General features: G+C 35.0%; 1 protein-coding gene across 1 annotated transcript in view; it reads left to right on the top strand.

The window, feature by feature from the left end:
* The window catches only part of EEA1 (early endosome antigen 1), a 170,076-nt gene that overhangs the window by 109,182 nt on the left and 36,211 nt on the right, over positions 1 to 24,683 (top strand). The window contains exons 12-18 of the mRNA XM_011933771.1: positions 3,629 to 3,778; positions 5,433 to 5,552; positions 12,295 to 12,498; positions 15,121 to 15,321; positions 19,181 to 19,294; positions 20,861 to 21,016; positions 23,137 to 23,276. Coding sequence (XP_011789161.1) covers positions 3,629 to 3,778; positions 5,433 to 5,552; positions 12,295 to 12,498; positions 15,121 to 15,321; positions 19,181 to 19,294; positions 20,861 to 21,016; positions 23,137 to 23,276 — 1,085 coding nt within the window. The remainder of the gene's footprint in view (positions 1 to 3,628; positions 3,779 to 5,432; positions 5,553 to 12,294; positions 12,499 to 15,120; positions 15,322 to 19,180; positions 19,295 to 20,860; positions 21,017 to 23,136; positions 23,277 to 24,683) is intronic.

Genomic DNA, 24,683 nt, shown 5'->3' with positions numbered 1-24,683 from the left:
ATATTTTTAAAAAATCATGTGTTTTAGGGAAAATTTTTTTGAAAATAAATAAAAATTAGATATTTCATAGAAAGTAAATCAGCCCTAATGCTGCAGCTATTTTCTATAGGTAAATAATACATGAATCACATATATATAAAATATATATAATATATACTATATATTTATGAATATAAATATATATTTAGTGTATATATACAATGTCATATGATATTCATGTCATATATTGATATATATAATTCATATATTTTTACCTATATAGCTCATATTTTGAACTATATTATTTACGTATACAAAAGTATTTTGTGTAGGTTAGTCTAGCTTAAAGGCACAAACTATTTTGTATAAGTTAATAATATAGTGGCTATCAGATGAAGTTTAATGCAAGTTTTGACTTTGCCATTAACTTAATTTTTTAATGCCTGTGTTCTAATTATTGCTTTAGGTAACATTGAAAATTGGTTGAAAATGGAAATTGGGGGATATTCAAGTCCTCGGCTACTTTTTTGATAATGTTCAGCTGTTTTTCTAAAATGACAGTGATACTTTATTTTACTATAATTAATAATTTTCATGGCTTTCTATCCTTTAGTAGTAATAATAATAATGATTATGTTAGTAATTTAATGAGCTTCAGTTATATTTCAGAAATTAGAGTAAGCACTTCACATATGCTAATACTAATTTTTGAGTTTGTACTGTGAGTTCCATGATACAGTAAATCAGAAGAGTTAAAAGTATTTCTGTAACATGTGTTCTCCTTCCCTGTTTCTGCTAGCCCTGTCCTCCTTGTTTCACTCTTAAACCACTCTAACAACTGCAAACTGATCTGCCTTCCTACTTGCCCCTGACAAACTGATCCTTTATATAGGCATCAGAGTAATCTATATTAAAGGCAAATCTTACCATGTTCCAACCATGCTTTAAGCCCATTAATAACTCTTTATGGCCTAATGGATTAAGTTGAGGTCCCTTGTTATGACATGCAGTATCCATAGTGGTCTTGTTGGCCTTACTCCTCAGCAATTTTCCCTTCTTTTCCTTATTCTTCACTGCAAGAATACGGAAGTGTCTTTAGTTTTTTTCCTATATGTTGTGCTGTGTCTTGCTTTTGTTGTATCATTCAGTCTGCCTTCTTGACCTGAAATATTCTTTTTATTCTTCTTCACCTTGATAGATACTATTTACTTCACTTGTCACTTTTTATAATTTTTTTTTTAAAGAACAAGATCATGTTCTTTATAGCAACGTGGATGGAGTTGGAGGCCATTGTCCTAAGTGAACTAATATAGGAACAGAAAATCAAATACCACATGTTCTCACTTAAAAGTGGGAGCTAAATATTAAGTACATATGGACACAAAGAAGGGAACAACAGATGGCCAGGCCTGCTTGAGGGTGGAAGGTGGGAGGAGGGTGAGGATCGAAAAACTACCTATTGGGTACTATGTTTATCACCTAGGTAATGAAATAACCTGTACACCAAACCCCTGTGACGTGTAATTTGCCTTTATAACAAACATGCACATGTACCCCTGAACCTAAAATAAAAGTTAAAGATTTGAAAAAATTTAAGAAATACATTTAGGGGGTACAAGTGCAGGTTTCTTGCATGTATATATTGTGTAATGGTGAAGTCTGGACTGTTAGTGTACCCATTGCCCATATAGTAACCATTGTACCCAACAGGTAATTTTTCAACCCTCACTCGGCCCTCTCCCAACACTCTCCCTAGAAATCCTTTCTAAACATGCCACTGCTTCCCTACACTCAAGATAGCTTAAGCATATACATATCTTTAATATTTTACTTATACCATAATATAGTTTATTATCATAATTTGTGTCTTTCTTTACTAGACTCTGAACTCTTTGGGTGCAAAGACCATGTCTTATTCATTTTTTATTTTTACTACCTGGCATTTTGCTTGTTTTTTTTTTTGTTGTTGTTGTTTTGTTTGTTTCTTTTTGAAGACCAGCTGGAGTGCAGTGGCATGATCTCGGCTCATTACAGCCTCCATCTTCCGGGTCCAAGCAGTTCTCGTGCCTCAGCCTCCTGAGTAGCTGGGACTTCAGGCATATGCTACCACACCCAACTGATTTTTTGTGTTTTAGTAGGTACGGGGTTTCACCATGTTGCCCAGGCTGGTATCGAACTCCTGAGCTCAGGCAATCCACCCTCCTCAGCCTCCCAAAGTGCTAGGATTACAGGTGTGAGCCACTGTGTCCAGTCAGCATTTTGATTGTTAATCTGCCTATGTTTTAGTGAGTGAATGAATGAATAAATGTAAGCATTCATAATGGAAGGAAACTGAGCCATAGGGATATCAATGAATAACTTAAACTAACATATATTTGAGTTTTAGTTCAGATAAACAAATTTAGCATTTATGCTTTCTTTTTTCCTTTTTCTTTTTCTTTTTTGAGATGGAATCTCGCTTTGTCTCTGCTGGAGTTCAGTGGCAAGATTTCAGCTCACTGCAACCTCCGCTTGCCGGATTCAAGCAATTCTCCTGCCTCAGCCTCCCGAGTAGCTGGGATTACAGGCATAAGTCACTGTGCCTGGCCGCATTTATGCTTTCTAAAAGACACATGCCTCATTTACTAGGGGATACAGAAATGAATAAGAAACAGTACCTACTTTTAATAATTGTGTAAATCTTATGGAGAGGATAAGGCAAGTACTATAGATCGTACTAAAGATTATGAGAATTATAATAAAAGGATTCCATATATTATGGGAAATTGGAAGAGTTTCTTTCTTCTGTTCCCCCGTGTAGTACTTCAGCTGTTGTAATTTTTTATCCAATTATGTCATCAGGAAATCTTTGTATTAGGGAGAGGTGGTACTTGGAATTGGGAATATCGGATAGGTTTTGACAGGTGGCAGTTTGAAAGCAGATGTGTCTTCCAGCCAGAGGGATTAGTGAGAGCAAACTAGTGGCAGGAAAGTATTGTAAGAGGAAGGAAGGGACACTGATTTGCTGTTAGGATAGAGTATGTATAACAGGGGTGGACTACTCGTGATGGTTCTTAACTGCCTTAGTTTTAATTGGGTGGCATTTGTAAAGTTAATGAATGAGGGTCACTATATATATATATATATAATGATCATTTCCTCTATAGTATTTAGAAATTATATGCCAATATGAGGACTTGGGAATGCACTGGGCAGTATCCAATACCCAAATATAAAACATTAACTGTAGTAGTTCTTGGCTATGGAAAACCAACAAGAATCACTGTGGAATTTTAAACAATACTGTAGAATAGATCTGAATGTGTACTAAGTGTCTTAATTTTTAAGTTGTATTTTATTCTTTTAAGTTTCTGAAAATTCCAACACTTATATCCAAACAAGAGCCTGCATTTGTTTTAAGAGAGCAGAAACATAACACAAAAACAAAAATTGTGATGTTTAACCATAATTTTATGTGATTCATTATAATATATGATTAAAATTCAGTTGCAGTTAAAATTACTATGTAAAATCTTAGGTTTCCCCAAAGTATCATGAAAATTAAGATACTGTACTTATTTTGGTGAAAGGTAAAACATTGTTTGGAAAGTAGGTGGTCATGTGTGTGTGTTTATACATATGTACATACATTTTTTTTCTTTTTTTAAAGTTACATAGCAAACTTCTGGAGACAGAGCGCCAACTAGGGGAAGCTCATGGTAGGCTGAAGGAACAGAGACAGCTTTCAAGTGAAAAGTTGATGGATAAAGAACAACAAGTGGCTGATTTACAACTCAAACTTTCTCGGTTAGAAGAGCAGGTGAGCTAGCATTTATTGATAGGCTTGAGGTATTTTTAACATGATTATGATTCATCAATCTGTTAATTGTCAGAGCTTTAATTGGACTTTAAGTAAAGTGCAAATTTATTATTCTCCAGTAGCAACATCCTGCTTATTAACTACATTAAGTCATTTTGTTGTAATTGTATTCCCTAAAGTTCTCAACAAAAATGCACAGAGAAAACTTAACTCTTTCAGCTTTAGGCAGGAAAAATTCTGGGGGTGAACCCATCAGGCTGCTAGAGCCTTCCTACTCAGGAAGGACTACTTCCTAATGAAACAGTAAACTATGAATTGTTGGTAAAGATCATTAATGACATGTAGTTGGTATATATAAACTTTGAGTTTCCACTTAAGGATTTTTGCTTTTAAAAATTAAGCATATATTTGAATGCTGTCCCTCATTAGACTTGCCGTTGCTATAAATGATGCCTGTAATGTAAAGTAAAAGTTATTAAATTACATCTTTATTGCAATTAAACTCATTATTTTTTAGTTTTAAGTTTTTAATTTTTAATTTAATTTAATTTTTATTTTTAAGTTTTTAATTTTCAATTTAATTTTATTTGTTTTTGAGACAGGGTCTTACTCTGTCACCCTGGCTGGAGTGTAGTGGCACGATCTTGGCTCACTGCAACCTCTGCCTCTTGGGTTCAAGCAGTTATCCCGCCTCAATCTCCCCAGCAGGGACTACAGATGTGCGCCACTACGCCCGGCTAGTATTTGTATTTTTTGGTAGAGATGGAGTTTTACCATGTTGGCCAGGCTGGTCTTGAACTCCTGACCTCAAGTGATCTGCCTGCCTCATCTTCCCAAAGTGCTGGGATTACGGGTGTGAGCCACCATGCCTGGCCGGAATTAAACACATATTCTACAATAAAATCTGCAGCTTCAGCAATAGATTTTCTTCTAGACCTAAAATCTTAGATGTGGTAAATGATCGTATTCTTTTCTAGTAAGTGATAATTATGACTATTAAGAAAAAAACAAAAGAAATACTGATAAGTGGTTTAAATTATTGTTACAAATAATTTATATGTAATTCCTTGATCATACTAGTTTACAAAAAAGTTAATAAACTAAATACCAGCCTGGAGAAAGTTCTTTTAGGATAAGCCTATTTATAGAAAATAGTTTCTTTAACATGAGATTAAGATTCTATAAGTAATGAGGTACTGCTTTTTTTGTTTGTTTGTTTTTTTGAGACAGTCTCTTTCTGTCGCCCAGGCTGGAGTGCAGTGGTGCAGTCTCGGCTCACTGTGACCTCTGCCTCTCGGGTTCAAGTGATTCTCCTGCCTCAGCCTCCCGAGTAGCTGGGACTACAGGTGCCTGCCACCACACCCAGCTAATTTTTGTAGTTTTTTTTTTTTTTAGTAGAGATAGGGTTTAACCATATTGGCCAGGCTGGTTTTGAACTCCTGACCTTGTGATCCACTCGCCTTGTCCTCCCAAAGTGCTGGGATTACAGGTGTGAGCCACTGCGCCCAGCCAAGGTGCTGCTGTTAAAGTTTATCTTATATATTACCTGAATTTATTGTTCTGTTCAGACTTGAGAATTGAAGTAATGCCAGATACTTATGAGTGATAGCATTATGCCTTTAAGTTCTCAGTTGACAATCTGCATTTTTTTAAGTTGAAGGAAAAAGTTACAAATTCTACAGAATTGCAGCATCAATTAGATAAAACAAAGCAACAGCATCAAGAACAACAGGCTCTTCAGCAAAGCACCACGGCAAAACTTCGAGAAGCTCAGGTAAACATTAGTTGCATTATTAGCCTTGTAAACAAAAATTAATTACCATTACATAGAATATAAGAGAAAAAATAAAATTACTTAATCCAAATCATTATCCTTTTGTTGTGGCAAAACTAGAAAATACAAAATACTTGATTGTGAGTGATTTTGAGAATTTTGAAGTCTGAATAATCAGAAAATTCTTTTTCTTTTGATTACTAGGTTGAAAAGTTTTTCCAACTTAGTGTAAAATATTAATTATAAACAAATTTATTATGCATTTATTATATTTTATATATTAACTTAAATTTATTAGATTTATCTATTAAATATGTTTTGTTAAATAAATTTATTTAAATTACTTATAAATAATTTTTCTTATTGATAAAATACAGTATTTGGAAAATCAAAAATGTTCGAATAAAATTTTCTGGCATCGTTAGCCCAGTAAGGAAAAATATTTTGTATTTCCTTCAGTAGAACTTAGTATTTGTTGGTCATTTCTTTTCCTGCTTTATAATCATCATCTGAACATTGGAATTGTAGGTGTAGAAAATATAATTGTTTGGGTTAAATTTATACGAAGTCTGCAGCGTAGCTTAGAATATTGAAAGAAGTTTTCATTTTGTTATGATAAGGGGAGATTGTCCAAATGTTGAAATGAATTTGACTTTGGTATGTTTTAATTATTATTATTATTATTATTATTTTTTTGAGGCCGAGTCTCGCTCTTTCGCCCGGGCTGGAGCTGGAGTGCAGCGGCGCTATCTCTGCTCACTGCAAGCTCCGCCTCCCGGGTTCACGCCTTTCTCCTGCCTCAGCCTCCCGAGTAGCTGGGACTGCAGGCGCCCGCCACTGCACCCGGCTAATTTTTTGTGTTTTTAGTGGAGACAGGGTTTCCCCAGGATGGTCTCGGTCTCCTGACCTCGTGATCCACCTGCCTCTGCCTCCCAAAGTGCTGGGATTACAGACGTGATCCACCGCGCCTGGCGTTTCACTGTGCTCAGCACTGTGAATAGACAGAGTACTTGCCCTCTAGGAGATGGCAATCTAATGATATGTACGTAGAAACAATATTGTAGTTTGAGGGAGGCAATAAATAATATGCCCTTCTCTTCTGAGCTTGGAGAGTGGCATGGGAGTCAGATGAATAGAGATCAAAATACTGGATTCATTTATTTGTTCTTTTATTAAGTTAGTCAAAAATCATTTATTAACCTCTACTCTCAGCCAAGGAACTGATTTTGTGAACTTAGCAGTGAACGAAACAGACAAAAATATCTGCTCTCATGGAGCTTAGTGAGAGAGGCAACGATAACCAACGTAAATAGGCAAAATATATAGCATGTTAAATGGTGATAAGTGCTATAAAGATGAAGGAAGGAGGGATGAGGAGTTGGAAGTGTTTTGGGGGGACCAAAGTTGGGACTGCAGTGTTAGGCCTCTTTGAAAAGATGAAAGACCTGAAGGAAGGAGAAGCCTGTGATTCAGAGAGAAGAACATTAGTACGTTAAATGGTGCAGAGGCAGGAGCATGTCTCAAGAATAACGGGAAGTCAGGGCTGGAGTGGGAGAGTGTTAGAAGAGTTAAAAAGGGCAGGTCATAGAGCTCACAGGATATCAGAACCTCTAGTGCCTTATAGGTAATTTTAAGGACTTTATTTTAGTTTGAGTTAAGATGAGAAACCATTGGAGGGTTCTGAGCAAAGCAGTGATATGATTTGACTTATGATTTCACAGAATTATTCTGGCTGATGTATTGAGAGTAGACTGTACAGGTACATAAGTAGAAGCATAGAAATTAGCTAAAAGGCTACTACAATAATCCAGATAAGAAATGATGTAGCTTGGATTAGAGTGGTAGTGAGAAGTCAGATTCTAGTTTTGCTTTAAAGGTAAAGCTGACTGATTTATTATAGAGTATTCAGAGAGAACTTAAGGGTGACTCCAAGGATTTTAGTCTGGGCATTTAGAAGGATGGAGACCAGACAAAATGAAGATGGAGAATCCCACTGGATTTGGCAATATGGAGGTCATCCATGACCTTGATTAGGGTGATTTGCATAAAGAAGTGAGACAAAAACCTGATTGGAGAGGGTTCAAGAGAGAATGGAAAGAAAAAAGTTTGATAGAGTGAATATAGATAACTCTAGGAGCTTTATTGTAAAGGTCAAGGAAGAAATGGCAATAGTAAAGCAAGTGTGAAGAATTTGGTATAAGTCAGCAGCCAAGTGGGCTTTCTTATACTGTACCCAGAATTAACTTTATTAGTTTAACCACAAAGCTAGAAATGGCAGCCTTTCACCTTTTTGCAGACAGGTTGTCTGTCAGACTGAGGGAACAGCAGGGACTCAGTTGAACATGGTTATTTGTTCCTTATTCTACACTGTCCAATAAGTTTACATTCTTATTCCCTGGGGAGGAATACAGAAAGGATGAAAGACGGGCCAGGCAAAGTCCCTCATTATGGAAACATGAAAAGTCCTCACAACTAACAAAGGAGATGTAATGAGTCTAGTTCTAGGTGTGTATATGTATATAAAATTATTACGGTGGCATAGACAATAGTTACCTAACCCAGACAGAGTCTGGAAAAGAGCAGCTGTGGAAAACTTTTTAAAAGTGACAATCTGAGCACAAAGGATGAGTAGATATTTCTGGGGTGCAGAGATGGTGGTAGTGAGAAATTTACTCCAGATAGAATTTATAAGGATGAAGGATACTGAAGCTAGTGTGAACTAAGCTCTTAGGTTTTGCTGTACCTTGAAGTGTAAGTTAGAGATTACTTAAGAAGTCAGAGCATTAGATATGGGTAAGTTTATAGAAGATCTCATGTGACATTTGTATTTCAAGATGGAAAGATTTTGAAGATGGAAAGATATTGAACGTCTTAAGAAAGAATTGCCATAGTCAGATTTGCTTTTTAAATTATTCTTGTTGATGTGTGCAAGATGGATTTAGGTGGGAATATTCTGAAATGAAATGAATTAAAAGACTAATATATGCAGCAGTTCAGATGAAAAATAATACTGGTCTTAGTTCAAGCAGTTGTTGAAGTCATAGGGACAAATGTGAGAAATACTTGTAAAAATAAGTGAACAGCACCGGTTGACTTAATAGATAAAAGGGATGAGGGAGAAAGGGTGTGACTTCCAGGTTGATAGCGTTGGGTGCATGGTAAATGGAGGTGTCATCAGCTGTGTTAGTGAATGTGATACAAATGGCCATCTCATAGGGCAATGCGATGTGTTCAGTTTAGGACGTGTCTTGAGGCACCAGTGCTATATATTTAATATTTAAAGCTTGGAGGAGGGAATCGTGTTATATATGTTAACCGAGAGAGACATCAGAATATATGAAGTAAATGGAATTATTAGAGTAGATGTGATCAGCCAGAAGAGAGAGTATAGTGAGAAAAATAGATAATTGGTAACATAAGACTTCTGAGAAACACCAGCCCTTAAGGGATGACTAGTTAGAAGAAGAGCAGCCTCAGGAAGAGTGGGAATGGCCAGAGTAATTAAGAAGAACCTGCAGAGTGGAAGCCAAAGGAATAGGAAGGATCGAAAGTTAGGGGTAATCAGCACCTTCAAATGTGGGTTTGTGTGGTGGCGATGCTCAGTATGATAAATGAAAAATACCAATTAGATTAAGCAATTAAGTAAATTGATAATGTTGCTAAACATAATTTCAGTAAAGTAATAGAGGTGAAAATCTGATTGTCGATTAATGAGTAAATGAGAGATGAGGAAATTAGGAATGTAAATATAAATTATTTTTGAAATGTCAATGTAAATTGTTTAAAGACTGGGCAGAAACTGGAGGGGGATGTGTCCTGGGGAGTGTTTTTGAGAATAAGAGAGACCTGGACATGTCTATAGTCTAGGACAAAGGGATTCATAGGGAGGGAGTTATTAAGGATATTGGGGGAGAAGCGGCTGAGGGAATAAGGTATTGTTAAGAAGCTACGATGTTACTGATATGCTGGGGGAGGGTGAAATTAAACTCATCCACTGAAGCTTGAGGAAAGGAGGTAAATATGGAGTGGGGCATATATACATAGCTCCATATATCTATATGTATAAATATATGTATATATTGTTATATGTATATCTATATATGTCTCATGGATCAGAAGAAGAGTAGTAGGAGATGAGTTTAGAGCATTGGAAAAAGAATGTGGTTAATTGAAGGTTTCTTGTTAAATTCTAGTTTATAATAATAATATAGATTTATATTATTAAACAGTTCTAATTGTATGTGTATATAATATATATATACACATATTATTTTATATAAAATTATTTTTTTGAAAATCAAGATTGATCATTCCTGAAAATCTCATGTTTCTTGATAAAGTTGGAGATAGTAATAGCTGAATATCAGGCAAGCAGAAATTGAGAATGTAGAGATAATATGGAATCTTTTAAGTAGTTATTGAGGGGAATATTTGAGGGTGAGGACCTCATTCAGATAAAAAACTTGACAAGATAATTCTGAATATATACTGTGATGGAAGTTGAAACCAGAAGCAGAAATTTGTAGTAGCACCAATCTATGGAACTTTGTGAGTTTACTCCAATAGTGCTTAGAAGTATAGGAATGGAGAATTGGGCTTTTTTGGGAGTGGCTCTTGGAAATTTTTGGGTGGAAGGAAATGGACAATGTGGTTGAAAGAATAGTTAAGGTTAGGTCATATCTATATAGGAAGTTCACGAAGAAAATCTAGGCATATGCTGAATATGTTAGAAGGAAATTGACATCTCTGACATTGAATAACAGAAATTAGGTCATTAAATTGGAAGGCAGTAAGTTGTGGTCATAGAGTAGGATAGTTAGAAATTTCTAGCTGGAAGAATTTCAGGTGGTTACAAATCCTATATGAGTGTGTGAAATGTGGAATGAGTAAAGGTCCAGGAATTAAGATGATATGAATGTTGAGGCTATGCTCTTAATTATCTATGTATTTTGTATTTCCCAGGAAATTGGCAGAAATTGGGATTGAGAGAAAGACTAAATCAGGTCTCAAGTCTTCAGTGAATGAGGTAGGGATTTATAGATGATAGCAACAAAAAGTAGAGAGTAGAATAAGTAAATGGCATAATCCCCAGAGCAACATGAAGCTTTCACATGAGGGAGAGAGTAATGGCAGTGAAAAACCAGGAAAAGGTCACCCTCCTCTGCTTGCCCAGTGGAATAGACGTTACTGACCAGAGCAGGGTGAGGGGTGAGGGAGAATTGGCATCTGTAAAGGGAGAATCAAATTTCAGTTAAGACTTGGAAACAGAGTGGCTATATAGCTATACATCTATATCTATATCTATATATCTATATCTAGATATGTAGATATATATCTACTATGTAACAAGCCTGCTCATTCTGCACAAGTATCCCAGAGCTTAAAGTGTATGTATAAATATCTATATCTATATCTACTATATCTTTCTATAGTAGATATATCTATATCTACTATCTCTATCTCTATCTCTAGATATAGATATAGATATTTATATATACACTATAAGCTCTGGGATACTTGTGCAGAATGAGCAGGTTTGTTACATAGTTACACATGTGGCCATGGTGGTTTTCTGCATCCATCAACCCGTCATCTAGGTTTTAAGCCCCACATGCATTAGGTATTTGCTCTAATGTTCTCCCTCTCCTTGCCCCGCAACCCCCAACAGGCCCCGGTGTGTGATGTTCCCCTCCCTCAGAGTGACTTTTATGGAAAGAAGTTTAGGCCTGGAATTCTGATTCCAGATTAGTGGAATGTAGAGAGAGGAGTTATCTATCGGTGGCAGGAACAGAGACTGAGAGGCAGAGAGGTTTGGTTGCCTTTTGTCATTTGACCAAAACTTAGAAGGATGAGAAGTATGCTTGAAAGTGACTGATCTCAAATATTTTAATATTGGCACAAATCATGAGAGTACCACATGGTTGCTGGGTCTGTGTCAGCAGAGTGGTGTGAAAGTAAAAGAAGCGGGATCCCTTGCTGTATCGATAGAAGAGTTCTTTTAGTGTATTGAAGTGAGCCTGCATGTATATGTGATTTAGAGTGTAATAATTTATTTTTCTATTCATTCAGTGACTTTTTAGAATATATGTGTCAAATATCTTGGATATATCAATGACTAAGACACAAAAATCCTTTTTAGAGTATACATTTTAACGGAGGGTGGTTGGAGTGAGGCAGATCAGCATGACAAATAAGCAAATTATTTAGTGTGTTGGAAAGTAAGCATGGAAAGAAAATGATAACCAAGATAGGGAATATTGGGAAAGGCTGAAATTTTAAATGGAATGGTCAGAGTAGTCCTAATTAAGAAGGTGATGTTTGAGCAAACATTTGAACGGGGAGTAAACTATATGACTGTGTGGGGGAAGAGTTCCAGGCAGAAGGAGTAGTTAGTACACTAAGGCTTCGAGGTGGGAGTGTGCCTAGTGTGAGATTGAGTCTCATGTGTCTGAAATTAGGGTCAGAAAAAGAGTAGTAGCAGGAGGTCATATTAGAGTGTTAGAAAAAAATGTGGTTAATTGACAGTTTTTTGTTAAATTCTAGCGTATAATGATATAGATTTATATTATTAAATATATAGTTCTAAGTACTTAACTAAATTTACCATGTTAAAATGTAATAGTTTTAAGAAAATGTAAGACTGAGAATTTGAGTGATAGAATTTATTGTTAGTCATTTTATGTTTGAGGAATAACTTTTTAAGTTCTCTATTCTTAAAGTAGTGGTTTTCAATTCTTTACAGAATGATTTGGAACAAGTTCTACGTCAAATTGGCGATAAGGACCAAAAGATCCAGAACCTTGAAGCTTTATTACAGAAGAGTAAAGAAAATATTTCATTACTAGAAAAAGAAAGAGAAGATCTTTATGCAAAAATTCAGGCTGGTGAAGGAGAGACTGCTGTTCTTAACCAGTTACAAGAAAAAAACCATACACTACAGGAGCAAGTAAGCTTGTAAAATATATTTCTAAAATTTACTTCTGTCTCTCTAAGTCTTACTAAGTGCTTTATTTAAATGATTCTTCATTCTTGCTCTTTTTAGCACATTTTGAATGTTACATATTTTTATGACAAATAGCATCTCATGTACCTTAAGAGGCAGATTACTATTGTAGTGAAACATGATTTGACAAAGGAAAATTTCTCAGTTCATGTCCCTGGATGTAAGTGTGACTATGAATAAATCATTTTACATTGTTAGCTCACTGGAAAAATAGAAATATTAATTAGTGTATACTTGCTTAATGGCATTTTGTGATGTTTAAAAAAAGAATAATGAAATGTATTCATAAATTGAAGATATTAATTAAGTGTTAATTTTTACTGTGTATTAATATACAGACTTAATAGTAACATATTTTGATAAAGTATATGTCTTTGCATCATGTATAGCCAATAATAATTTTGATAAGTTGCCTTAATGTTTCAACATTAAAATGTAGTTTAAGAAAAGTTTATAAAATTTAGATAAATACATTTTCAAACAAAAAAGAATTTACAGTTGCTCTTTTGGAAGAATTGTGTAATAAGAGAGTTATTATCTAAACGAGAAAATATTTGAAACAAAGTGTCAGAAGGCCATGTCACTTTTCTAATTTTAGAATTAGAATATAACAGATTTCCCTCCAAATTTCAAAGTTACTTTTGAAGAATTCTTTAGGTTAGTTTTTGGTTGTATACAACTTGGCGTTGCTTATCATATAAATATGGTCAGGAAGCCATGCGTTCATTTTAAAGAATAAATTAAAATAAATCTGTTTCTGGCCATAATGGCATAGTTAATACCTCTTTAACTCTTCTACCATAAACACCAAGAAAAGTGGAAAAAATGTACAAAACCACTGTTTTCAGACATTGGGCAATAGGCAGTGCAGGACTGTGATCCCTGAGAGAAGAGAAACAAGTGATATGAACTCTTTGACCATGCTAACTTTTGATCCAGAGACATTTTCCAGACTGTGGCACAGCTTGGGGGAACCCAAGGAAAGCCCAGTGGTCTATGTGAGATATTAAATTAAATTGAGAGACTGAAGTTCAGGGAGGTTAAGGCAGATTGAATTTGTAGGGTAGGATACCAGAAAGGAAAGAGCAGTACAGAGAAAAAGCTTCAGTAATCTGCTTAGGAATCCACTTGAGGCTTTGTTGAATGCCAAGTTTTGTATTTGTAAAGTGGGATTCTATGAGGCCAGACAATGAATACTATCAAGGAGCTACAGGCTGAAAAATTACTAGTGCTTACACAGGACTGGGAGATGTTCAGGTTCCAGCCAATCAGAAGAAAGGTGTGGCTGAACACTTTGGGAGTATTTAGTAGACATATCAGAGATGTCATGACTTAGGAGAGGAGTAAGGCTAAACTAGCCCTAGAGTAAAAGCTGCCATACACCTGACCTTACAAAGTGTAAAAAAAAACCTTAAAAGGATCCAGTAGAACCACAAATATATTAAATACATGCTGGGACAAAACATTCTTTGAAAGAAGACAACAAAATCGAGAGTGGTCACAATAAATAGTGAAAGATTACTACACATATGAAGAAACAGAAACAATGTGAGCCGTGACCAGGAGAGAAATTATTCAGTGGGAACAGACCCTAAAGTAAGAGATGATAGAGTCACCAGACAAGTACTTTAAAACAGCTCTTCAAATATGCTTATGGATAGAAACAAAAAACTATAATGATGGAGACAGAAGTAGAAATAGCTGGGTGCAGTAACTTGTGCCTGTAATCCCAGCTACTCTAGAGGCTGAAGTGAAAGGATCACTTGAGCCCAGGAGTGAGCTATCACTGTGCTACTGCACTCCAGCCTGGGTGATGGAATGAGACCCTGTCTCTTAAAAAAAAAAAAAAAAAAAAAAACACGGAAATAGTTAAAAAAAAAAAATCGAACTTTTAGAGATAAAACAAAAATATGTGAAATGAAAATTTTATTGGATGTACTTAATAGATTAAGCAAGTAGAAAACAGTATCAGTGAACATAAAAAGTCAAATGACTTGGATTTTATCTAAATTTAAGAAACGTATGCTCTTCAAAAGATACCATTATGAAAATAAAAGCCATAACACAGAATGGGAGAAAACATTTGCAATACATGTATCTGACAATTCAGAAATGCCCAGATATATAAAGAAATCTTGTTAATTAACCAAATCAGTGATTGGCTGGAGTTAGAGATGGGATGGGAGGAATGACTGCAGAAGGGCATGAGGAAACATTCTGGAATAATGGAAATGTTCTTTATCTTGATTGTGGTGATGGCTAGTTAAATGAGTGTATGCATTCATCAAATCTCAAATTGTACAACTTCAGTTGAATGAATTTTATATAACTTACAGCTCAATAAAGATTATTTTAAAAGGAATATCAGTCTTTGAATTTAATGTTATTTCTTGGTATTTGAGATACTATGTTGACGTATTTTGGAAAAGTGAATAATTTTACTTGAAAAAATTTGAGATAAACTATCATAAAGCAGTTTAATATTCTCATGGCTCTTAAATTTAGGTTTCTGAATTTTTGTTATAGCATTTGTGAATTTCATGATTAATCTTACTTGTATAACAGGTAACTCAACTAACAGAGAAGCTGAAGAATCAATCAGAAAGCCATAAACAAGCCCAGGAGAATTTGCATGACCAGGTACAAGAGCAGAAGGCACATCTTAGAGCTGCACAAGACCGTGTCCTTTCTCTAGAAACCAGTGTCAATGAATTAAATAGTCAATTAAATGAAAGCAAGGAGAAGGTCTCCCAGCTTGACATACAGGTAATATTAAATTAAATGTTTGTATAAAGCACCAGTTTTAGACCATCAAATGTTTTAAATTCTATCTCTTTTTGCCTTGCATATTAATTGAAAAAAATTTGAAATAGGAATTAGATAAAGGCTATATCTAGACAATTAGTTGAACTTTCCTGTTTGACTTTCTCATCTGCTTCCCCCTCTCTGTCTTTCTCTCCCTCCTCCCTTCCGTCTTCTTCTCACTCTTCCTCTCTCCTCTCCCTCTCTTCTCTCTCTCTTTCTCTGGCTCTTGCTCTCAGGTGTGCTCTGTCTCTCCTCAAGCTACACTTGGTGAAATCACTAAATCTTTTAGATTTTCCTTGTTTTGATCATGCCATTATTGTGTTTGATATTCAAATTAGTTTGATATTATACCATTAGATTTCTATGTTAAATATTTTTTTACTTTGATTTTTTAAATCTTCCTTCATAAGTCTGACTTCTGATTAAAAAAAAGAAATTCCGCCAACAGACACATGAAAAAATGCTCGTCATCACTGGCCATCAGAGAAATGCAAATCAAAACCACAATGAGATACCATCTCACACCAGTTAGAATCAACAGGTGCTGGAGAGGATGTGGAGAAATAGGAACACTTTTACACTGTTCGTAGGATTGTAAACTAGTTCAACCATTATGGAAAACAGCATGGCGATTCTTCAAGGATCTAGAACTAGAAGTACCATATGACCTAGCCATCCCATTACTGGACATATACCCAAAGGATTATAAATCATGCTGCTATAAAGACACATGCACATATGTTTATTGAGGCACTATTCACAATAGCAAAGACTTGGAATCAACCCAAATGTCCATCAGTGACAGACTGGATTAAGAAAATGTGGCACATACACATCATGGAATACTATGCAGCCATAAAAAAGGATGAGTTTGTGTCCTTTGTAGGGACACGGATGCAGCTGGAAGCCATCATTCTCAGCAAACTATCACAAGAACAGAAAACCAAACACCGCCTGTTCTCACTCATAGGTGGGAACTGAACAATGAGATCACTTGGCCTCGGGAAGGGGAACATCACACACCGGGGCCTATTATGGGGATGGGGGTGGGGAGAAGGATTGCATTGGGAGTTACACCTGATGTAAATGACGAGTTGATGGGTGCTGATGAGTTGATGGGTGCAGCACACCAACATGGCACAAGTATACATACGTAACAAACCTGCACGTTATGCACATGTATCCTAGAGCTTAAAGTATATTAAAAAAAAAAAAAAATTCCCCTACATGGTGCCATATTCTTTCAGAAGTCTATATAGCAGTCTTCCTCAATGAGTCAATCATGGGGTGAGCAATAAGACATAATTTTTTTCCGTTCTTACTATTGATTTCTTATTCTGTGATATAGAATAGAAATTTATAAAAATAGTTCAAGGCTTGATTTTACTTTAAGATAATGATTCCACTGGAAATAAGGAATATAATAAAATAATATGACTGGCATACTTATTAGAACTTGGAGAGAATATACATTTCTTTCTTTTTTAAAAAATTATTTGCTAGATGAATTATATGATAGCCTGTTATGTGGATGTCCAATGTAAGGGGGAGGGGAATGGGGAGGGAATGGGGGTCTAGTGACAATGTGAATGTACTAATGTATTAGGACAGTCTGTGATTCTTTCTGCGTTGCAAGGTCCTTTCCTTTACAAAAGATTGCCCTTCCACTGCTATTCATTTCAGAACTAATTCCAACAATGAGATCAGCCCATTTTTTTTGTTACATCATTGCTCCCATTATCACCTTGACAGTAACTTCTTCTTTGCCATTACTCTGAAAAATGTTACCTGTAGATATTTTTTAAGTTTTTGAGGCTTTTTTCAAAACTACTTTAACTTCTTTATGAACTAGTGTTAGTTCATAAAGTAGGATGTATGGCCTTACTTTTCTTTTGAGAATTAGGACCCTGAGAAAAACCTAGTGCTTTAAGTGGTATTATTAATAAAAGAATGTCAACCAAAAGTGCTTAGCCAAAGGGTATTAGCTGTAGTCAGCTGTAGCTTAACTGTTAGGGTAATGTTTTTTTCTGGAGTGTCCCTTTAACTATACAAATGAGGCTTTTAAGCTGTTTCTCAGTTTTAAGTTCTATAATACACCTTTTGATCCCTACTTCCACAGTACTTCCTTGTGTGCATGATCAGGACAGCATCAAGGTACATTATTATGCACATGTATGAGGGCACTTCACTGCTTTTACTGTTTTAAGGGCTTTAATGCAAAAGTTGCAACAATTGTAGCCTTGTAGTAATTGGTGCTTAGTCTTTGCCTGTAAAAAGGGCAAAGAGAGGGGCTGGCTATATGAATAGCCACATTCCCCCCCCCCCCCCATCAGAAGCCTTTCTAAAATAAGGCAAACCAGTGGAGCAATTACTTAATTTCCCCCAAACTTTCTTTCTATGCTACATAACTTTTGGAATATACATATATTCCATTAGTTGAAGCACGCTGTATAAAAAAGATCATGAGTGATTATCATATGTTAAAATATTTCATGAATTTTTGGTTCCTCAGATAGATGAAATGCCATGTGTAAATAAAGCTGACTTCTGCAAAAATATATTTGTAGTCTATGCTATATATTCGTCAGTATAGATTTACTATGTATTGTTTAAAGGGAAGATTTCTTTAGTTTTCACCTTTAAATCAATGTAGATGTATATACCTTGATGTAACTATTATTTCTGTGAAAATTATTTCGATATTGAGAAAAAATTTGAATTTTTCCTTCAGCTTGTAATTATCCATACAATGTAAATCTTGGATTTCATATGTTCATTGATCCTCTCTTCAACCAGCTAAAAGAATGCTCCCCCAATTTTTACTGTTTTCTCAAAATATGTTAATTTTAAATACATGTTTTTACATATATATTTTATTTTTTGCTTTTCTTTCTTTTTTTATTTCTGAGACAGAGTCTTTCTCTGTCGCCAGGCTGCAGTGCAGTGGCGTGATCTCAGCTCACTGCAACCTCCACCTCCCAGGTGAAAGCGATTCTCCTGCCTCAGCCTCCCGAGTAGCTGGGACTACAGGTGTGTGCCACCATGCCCAGCTAATTTTTGTATTGTTAGCAGAGACGGGGTTTCACCATGTTGGCCAGGATGTTCTCGATCACTTGACCTAGTGATCTGCCTGCCTTGGCCTCCCAAAGTGCTGGGATTACAGGTGTCAGCTACCACACCTGGCCTATTTTTTGCTTTTCATATTTGAGGTGAGTTGTACTAAAGGTATTCAAACACTTAAAAGTGTTACTTTTGATAACAAGATAGATCTTTTTGCTTGTTTGATTTTATCGGCAGCCTTGAATTTTTAATGTTTAATATTTTGACTGAGCATCAGAAATAAAACCCTTTAAGTGAGAAGTTATCAGGGAATACTGAATTTTACAAAGTGCCAGTTGTCTGGCTGAGTCCTTAAATTCTGTAATTCTTGATTATCTTTGGAGTCATCATTTTTGGGGGCATGGTTATTTACTTTATCATAATAGTGGTAGACTTTCGGATATTCACTTCTGAAAAACACAGGGGCATTTTCCTGGAAAAACAGTGTACCTTTTGTTTCTTAGCAAAGGAATATTGAAGTGTTTTGGAATCATATAAGGATATCTTTTTATTGTTTATCCAGCATTATTAGGAGTCTTCTCCCCTGTCATTCCTATTTTGGGAATTTTTCACATGCATATTTTTCAATATATAAATCCATTTGTTTCTATGAATGACTTAATTTTTAAATAGTTTGTTTAGTCACAAAAGCAGTGTGCATTCAAGCAAGAGGAAATCAAGAACTAAATATAAATTAAATAATTTATAAATTTTGTTACAGATTAAAGCCAAAACCGAACTGTTGCTATCAGCAGAAGCAGCAAAAACTGCCCAAAGAGCTGATCTTCAGAATCATTTGGACACAGCTCAAAATGCATTACAAGATAAACAGCAGGTAGGAAAACAGATGCAATTTCATACTATTTACCACCTAGTGCTTTGATAGATAAACAGATTGCAAACATGTAAAGACGATACCCAGTTTTGTATAATCTTGTGATAGACTTGCTTATCCCCCTTAATTTCTCCATGAGTTCAGAACCAGTTGAGTAGTAAAGGTGAGGGTCACATAGATGGAGATAAACATAACAGCTTTGTTTTTGATAAAGCTCTACTAGTGTGCAGCTGTGGTTGGTTTCCTGATACTGTCCTTCTCCCCTAGCCTAGACCTTGGTGTAGAGCAGTAATATTTACTCCTAACTTTTGAATTGTTGCCTCATCCCTTCAAGTGTTGGTGATTGGAAGGGGCAGACCTCCACATTTGCTTTTAGGAGGTAGATTGGACCATGACCCAAATGTACTTGCCACTTGGAAGTGGGAAAAGGAACACTATATATTCTACCTCAGTTGTAAGAGTTACTCGTTTCTTGGGAATAGGAGGAAGTGAGGAGCTGGAGGGAATACAGAAGCAGTACTCTGGTAGAATAGAAGCATCCTACTTTAGGGTCAAGGTGAATGTTGCTGGTAGATTTTTCTTAGCTTTTACCGGTAGAAATTTTTAAATTTTACTGGCTATTCAGAGAGTAATATTAGTTATTGGTCTTTCTGATTTTTTTCTTTTCTTTTGAGATGGAGTTTTGCTCTTGCTGCCCAGGCTGGAGTGCAATGCTGTAATCTTGGCTTACTGCAACCTCCACCTCCCAGATTCAAGCAATTCTCCTGCCTCAGCCTCCCAAGTAGCTGGGATTACAGGCATGTGCCACTGTGCCTGGCTAATTTTGTATTTTTAATAGAGACAGAGTTTCACCATGTTGGTCAGGCTGGTCTCGAACTCCGACCTCAGGTGATCCACCCACCTTGGCCTCCCGAAGTGCTGGTATTATAGGGGTGAGCCACCACACCTGGCTTTATTGGTCCATTTTTTAAAAAACAATACAGAAGTATATCAAGTTAAAAAACAGAACAAAACGGTTTTCTATATTTACCCTTTACCGAAAACCCATTTGAATGGAATGTTTGCTGTTAAATTTGGTATGTGTCCTACTTTTGGTACATAGTCGATTTACTAGTAATTTTTATTTATTTTTTTTTTGTGCAACTGAATATTCCAAATGAATTGAAAAGCATCATAGATGTAATCACTGTAATTTTTTTTAAATAGTTTTTAAAAATGGTGTCTTGAACATTGAAAATATTTAATTATAATATAAAAGTGTTACTTTATTATTAGCCTGGCTAATATTCTGTTTTGGCTCCTAAAATGATTCTTCCTAAATAAACACTGGAAAGTTATTAAACTGTTATACATATAAACTTAGGATCTCAGACTACGCAAGAATTGAGTTCATGTTGTTTATACTGGTAGGTAAGTATAGCCTGTGATATATCATTGGACTTATCTGAGCTCTTACTCCAAATATTTTTTTAAATAAAATTAGAGTTTTCAATTTTACTTTGAATATTTGGCCACTATGATATAGTAAACCTTACCAAAGTTTTCTTCAACTATACTTTTCTAAAGGAGTTAAATAAGATTACTACTCAGTTGGATCAGGTCACTGCAAAGTTACAAGACAAGCAAGAACATTGCAGTCAGCTGGAAAGTCATCTTAAAGAATATAAAGAGAAACACCTCTCTTTAGAACAGAAAACTGAAGAGCTAGAAGGTCAAATTAAGGTTTGTATAAAAGAAGTTGAATTTAGTTATATTTTCTACTTCAGTAGCAATGGAATCTCTTGACCTACATGGAATCAAAGATTTTCAATTAACAAAGAAAGGTGAAGTTGTGGTATAAAATTTTTTTAATTACTTGTAATTTTTCATGTCTTAATTTTGAATTATATCTTTATTTTTAATTTCTTCCTTAATGAGCATCTTTTATAAATGACAGTCAACTTACATACTGATTCCATTGTAATGTGTTACTTTTTCTAAAGACAGCTAACCAGAGATCTACTCTACAATTACAAGGAACTTACCAATTTTTTGTTGTGAAGTCTTTTCTATTCCTTCATTCTTCCATCTCTTATCAACTTACTCCAATATCACATTTCAGATATGGTAGACTTTTTCCTTTTTAGAACTTTATACCCTTTGGACTTTGCTTCTAACTTAGTAACACATTGAGACTATGGTAAACTGCATCTTACTTTAACACAACGCCAAGTGAATGTGTTGATTTACTGAAGAGATAAGATGATTAGACATCTCAGAAGGATTTGACCTGAGTTTTTGTGTCCTTTAAATTAGAACCACTTGCTGCTTAACTGCCTTTGGCTAAAAATAAAAAAATGAAATATAAATTTAAAAAATTGGAGCTACTATCAGTTAAACAAAAACTTCTCAAGTTACTCTATATATGTAACTTACACTTCCACAACCCACCGAAGCATGTGTGTATGATTTTAGAGTCATGAAATGTATACATGTACATACATACCAATATAGTAAGGGGGAATAATTACATTTACAATTCTAAAGATTCCTTTTTTTCTTTATGGAAAATGGTAATAGCAAAGGCAAAGTACTTTAGGCATGGTTAAAAATAATAGAAGTATTATTTTACTGCAAATTGTCTAATGAGTATTCTGTTTGGGTACCTATTAAAAACAGTGGTTATTTAGAACTGAGTTTTTATTGTGATTATCAGCTCTAACACTTCGTAATTATCATTTTAGGGAGTATTTTATATTTTTTATATAGACATGTAGAATTAATTTAGCTACATCAAATATCTTTAATGAATATTTTCAGTGTAGGTCAATGGTAAGGGCTACAGGTACCAATCAGTTTATAAAATATTTAGTGTGCAAAATCACTACCACTGCAAGGAAATACATTGTGTAAAGCTTTTCAAACTTACATTTAACAGTTTGATTTTGTAAATTTGTAAAACCACACACATAATTACATGTATACATGTGAGATGCAAACTATATTCTGAAGAACAATGTCATTATCTAGTCCAAGAGATTAAAGAAACAAAATCAGGAACTTAATTGGCTTTATATTTAGGATCAGTAGGTGTTAATGAGAAGGAGTACATGAGAACTTCATTTTAGTTTTAAATATCTTATAATTACATCAGTGTTTTTAACTGTGACTATAAAAGATAATATGTTTTAAGTGAGTACATTTGTGAACCTGTTATTTTTTCATACTTGAGTTTATAACTTTTACTGAGGTAGTAACTATTTATGTTTCTATGTTTCTTTTAAGTTGATTGTTTTATGCAGAATTAATTTTTTTCTTTTTTTTTTGAGATGGAGTCTTATTCTATTGCTCAGCCTGGAGTGTAGTGGTGCAATCTCAGCTCACTGCAACCTCTGCCTCCTGGGTTCAAGCCATTCTCCTGCCTCAGCCTCTTGAGTAGCTGGGACTACAAGCACGGTCCACCATGCCTGGCTAATTTTTTTTTTTTTTTTTGTAGTAGAGACAGAGTTTCATCATGTTTGGCCAGGCTGGTCTCGAACTTCTGGCCTCAAGTGATCTGCCTGCCTCTGCCTCCCAAGGTGCTGGGATTACAGGTGTGAGCCACCGCACCCGGCCAAGAATTAATTTTAAACATCAACACTTAGTGGCTATCATGTATAAAGCTTTCTGCTGGGTCTTCTGAAAGATTTTAAAATAAATAACACCTTTAGTAATGGTTTCAGAATATGTTTTTTATTATAATAAATATTTTATGGTTTTTTGTGTGTCATACCTGTTTGAATATAAACAAATGTTATAATATTTAATAATGGATTGATAATTACTAATATTAAAATGGCTACCATACCATATTTCTTTCATAGAAACTAGAAGCTGATAGTCTCGAAGTTAAAGCAAGCAAGGAGCAGGCTTTGCAAGATCTACAACAGCAAAGACAGCTGAACACAGATTTAGAGCTTAGAGCCACAGAATTGAGTAAACAACTTGAAATGGAGAAAGAAATGTAAGCTAAACCACGTTACTTACAAATTAAGGGAAAAGATTGTAAACTAGTATTAAAATTTCCTTCAGATTTGAATTTTGCTATCATCGTGCTTAAAGATTTATTAAATATTTATTTTGTGTTGATTTTATGAACTGATGTTAATGTGAATGAAAAAAATAATGCCATCATAATATGGTTAAACTTCACTAGAAAGGACTGAAAACTTAGTTTTATAAAATTTGGATCATCCAGTCTCTTTTCAACAATGATATGGTGCTCATTTCTCTGGCATAAACCTTGTTTTGAGTTGTTCACAAATTTGAATAAATTACTGTAAAATTAAAAAATTCGGGGATATTTATGTGTTATCCAAAAGTAGTTAGACTTCTAGTTATACCAAATAGGGAATGGATTCTTTCTTATAAGAAGTGATCTTCTCAGCCTGGGTAGCATAGCAAGATTGCTTGAGCTCGGGAGGTTGTGGCTGTCACACCACTGCACTCCAGCCTGGGCAACAAAGTGATACTGTATCTCAAAAAAAAAAAAAATGACCTCAGCTTTTTGATGCATTTTGACAGATTGTCTGTGTTTATGAAGACAAAGGAAATACAAAAGCCAGTGTGCCTTCTTGTTTTTATTATTGGTGCAAAATTCACACATAGTTAAATGCACAGATTTTACATATGTACTTTGAGTTTTAATAAGTGTATATTCTGTTTGTCTATGCATCTAGCCACAGCCCCATATAGGACATTGTCATCACTCCAGGAGATTTCTGACTTGCCCTTCTAGTCAATACCTTTCTTATCCTTTTCCTGTAGATAACCACAGTCTATGTGTCTACATGGTATCCTGACACCAGTATCATGGTGTTGGTACCTAATATCATAGTACCTAATATCATATAATTATGATATTGAAAGTTATAAATGTAGCTAAGTTGGTGTGGCATAACACACAAAAGAAACCGTAAGATATTTGTAATATACCATAAGATGGTAGCTTTATGATATTAGGTATTAATCCTTCACCTTTATTATTTTTCAAGATTGTCTTGACTCCTGTAAGTTCATTGCTTTTCCATATATATCTTTGTATTAACATATCCATGTCTATAAATAAAACTGTTGGATTTTGATTAGAATTGCCTTGAAGCTATAAATCAATTTGGGGAGAAGTGACATCTTAACAACACTGAGTCTTCTAATACACAAACATGTATCTTTATCTACTTGGGCCTTCTTTAATTTCTCTGAGCAGTATTTTATTGTTTTTAACATAGACATCTTTTTTTTTTTTTTTTGAGGCAGAGTCTCACTCTATCACCCAGACTGGAGTGCAGTGGGGCGATCTCGGCTCACTGCAAGCTCCGCCTCCTGGGTTCATGTCATTCTCCTGCCTCAGCCCCCTGAGTAGCTGGGACTA

This window comes from Colobus angolensis, unplaced genomic scaffold (genome assembly GCF_000951035.1).
Source record: "Colobus angolensis palliatus isolate OR3802 unplaced genomic scaffold, Cang.pa_1.0 Scaffold10, whole genome shotgun sequence".
Lineage (NCBI taxonomy): Eukaryota > Metazoa > Chordata > Mammalia > Primates > Cercopithecidae > Colobus > Colobus angolensis.
The sequence above is the reverse complement of the archived record's forward strand: the minus strand, read 5'-3'. Positions and strand labels throughout refer to the sequence as shown.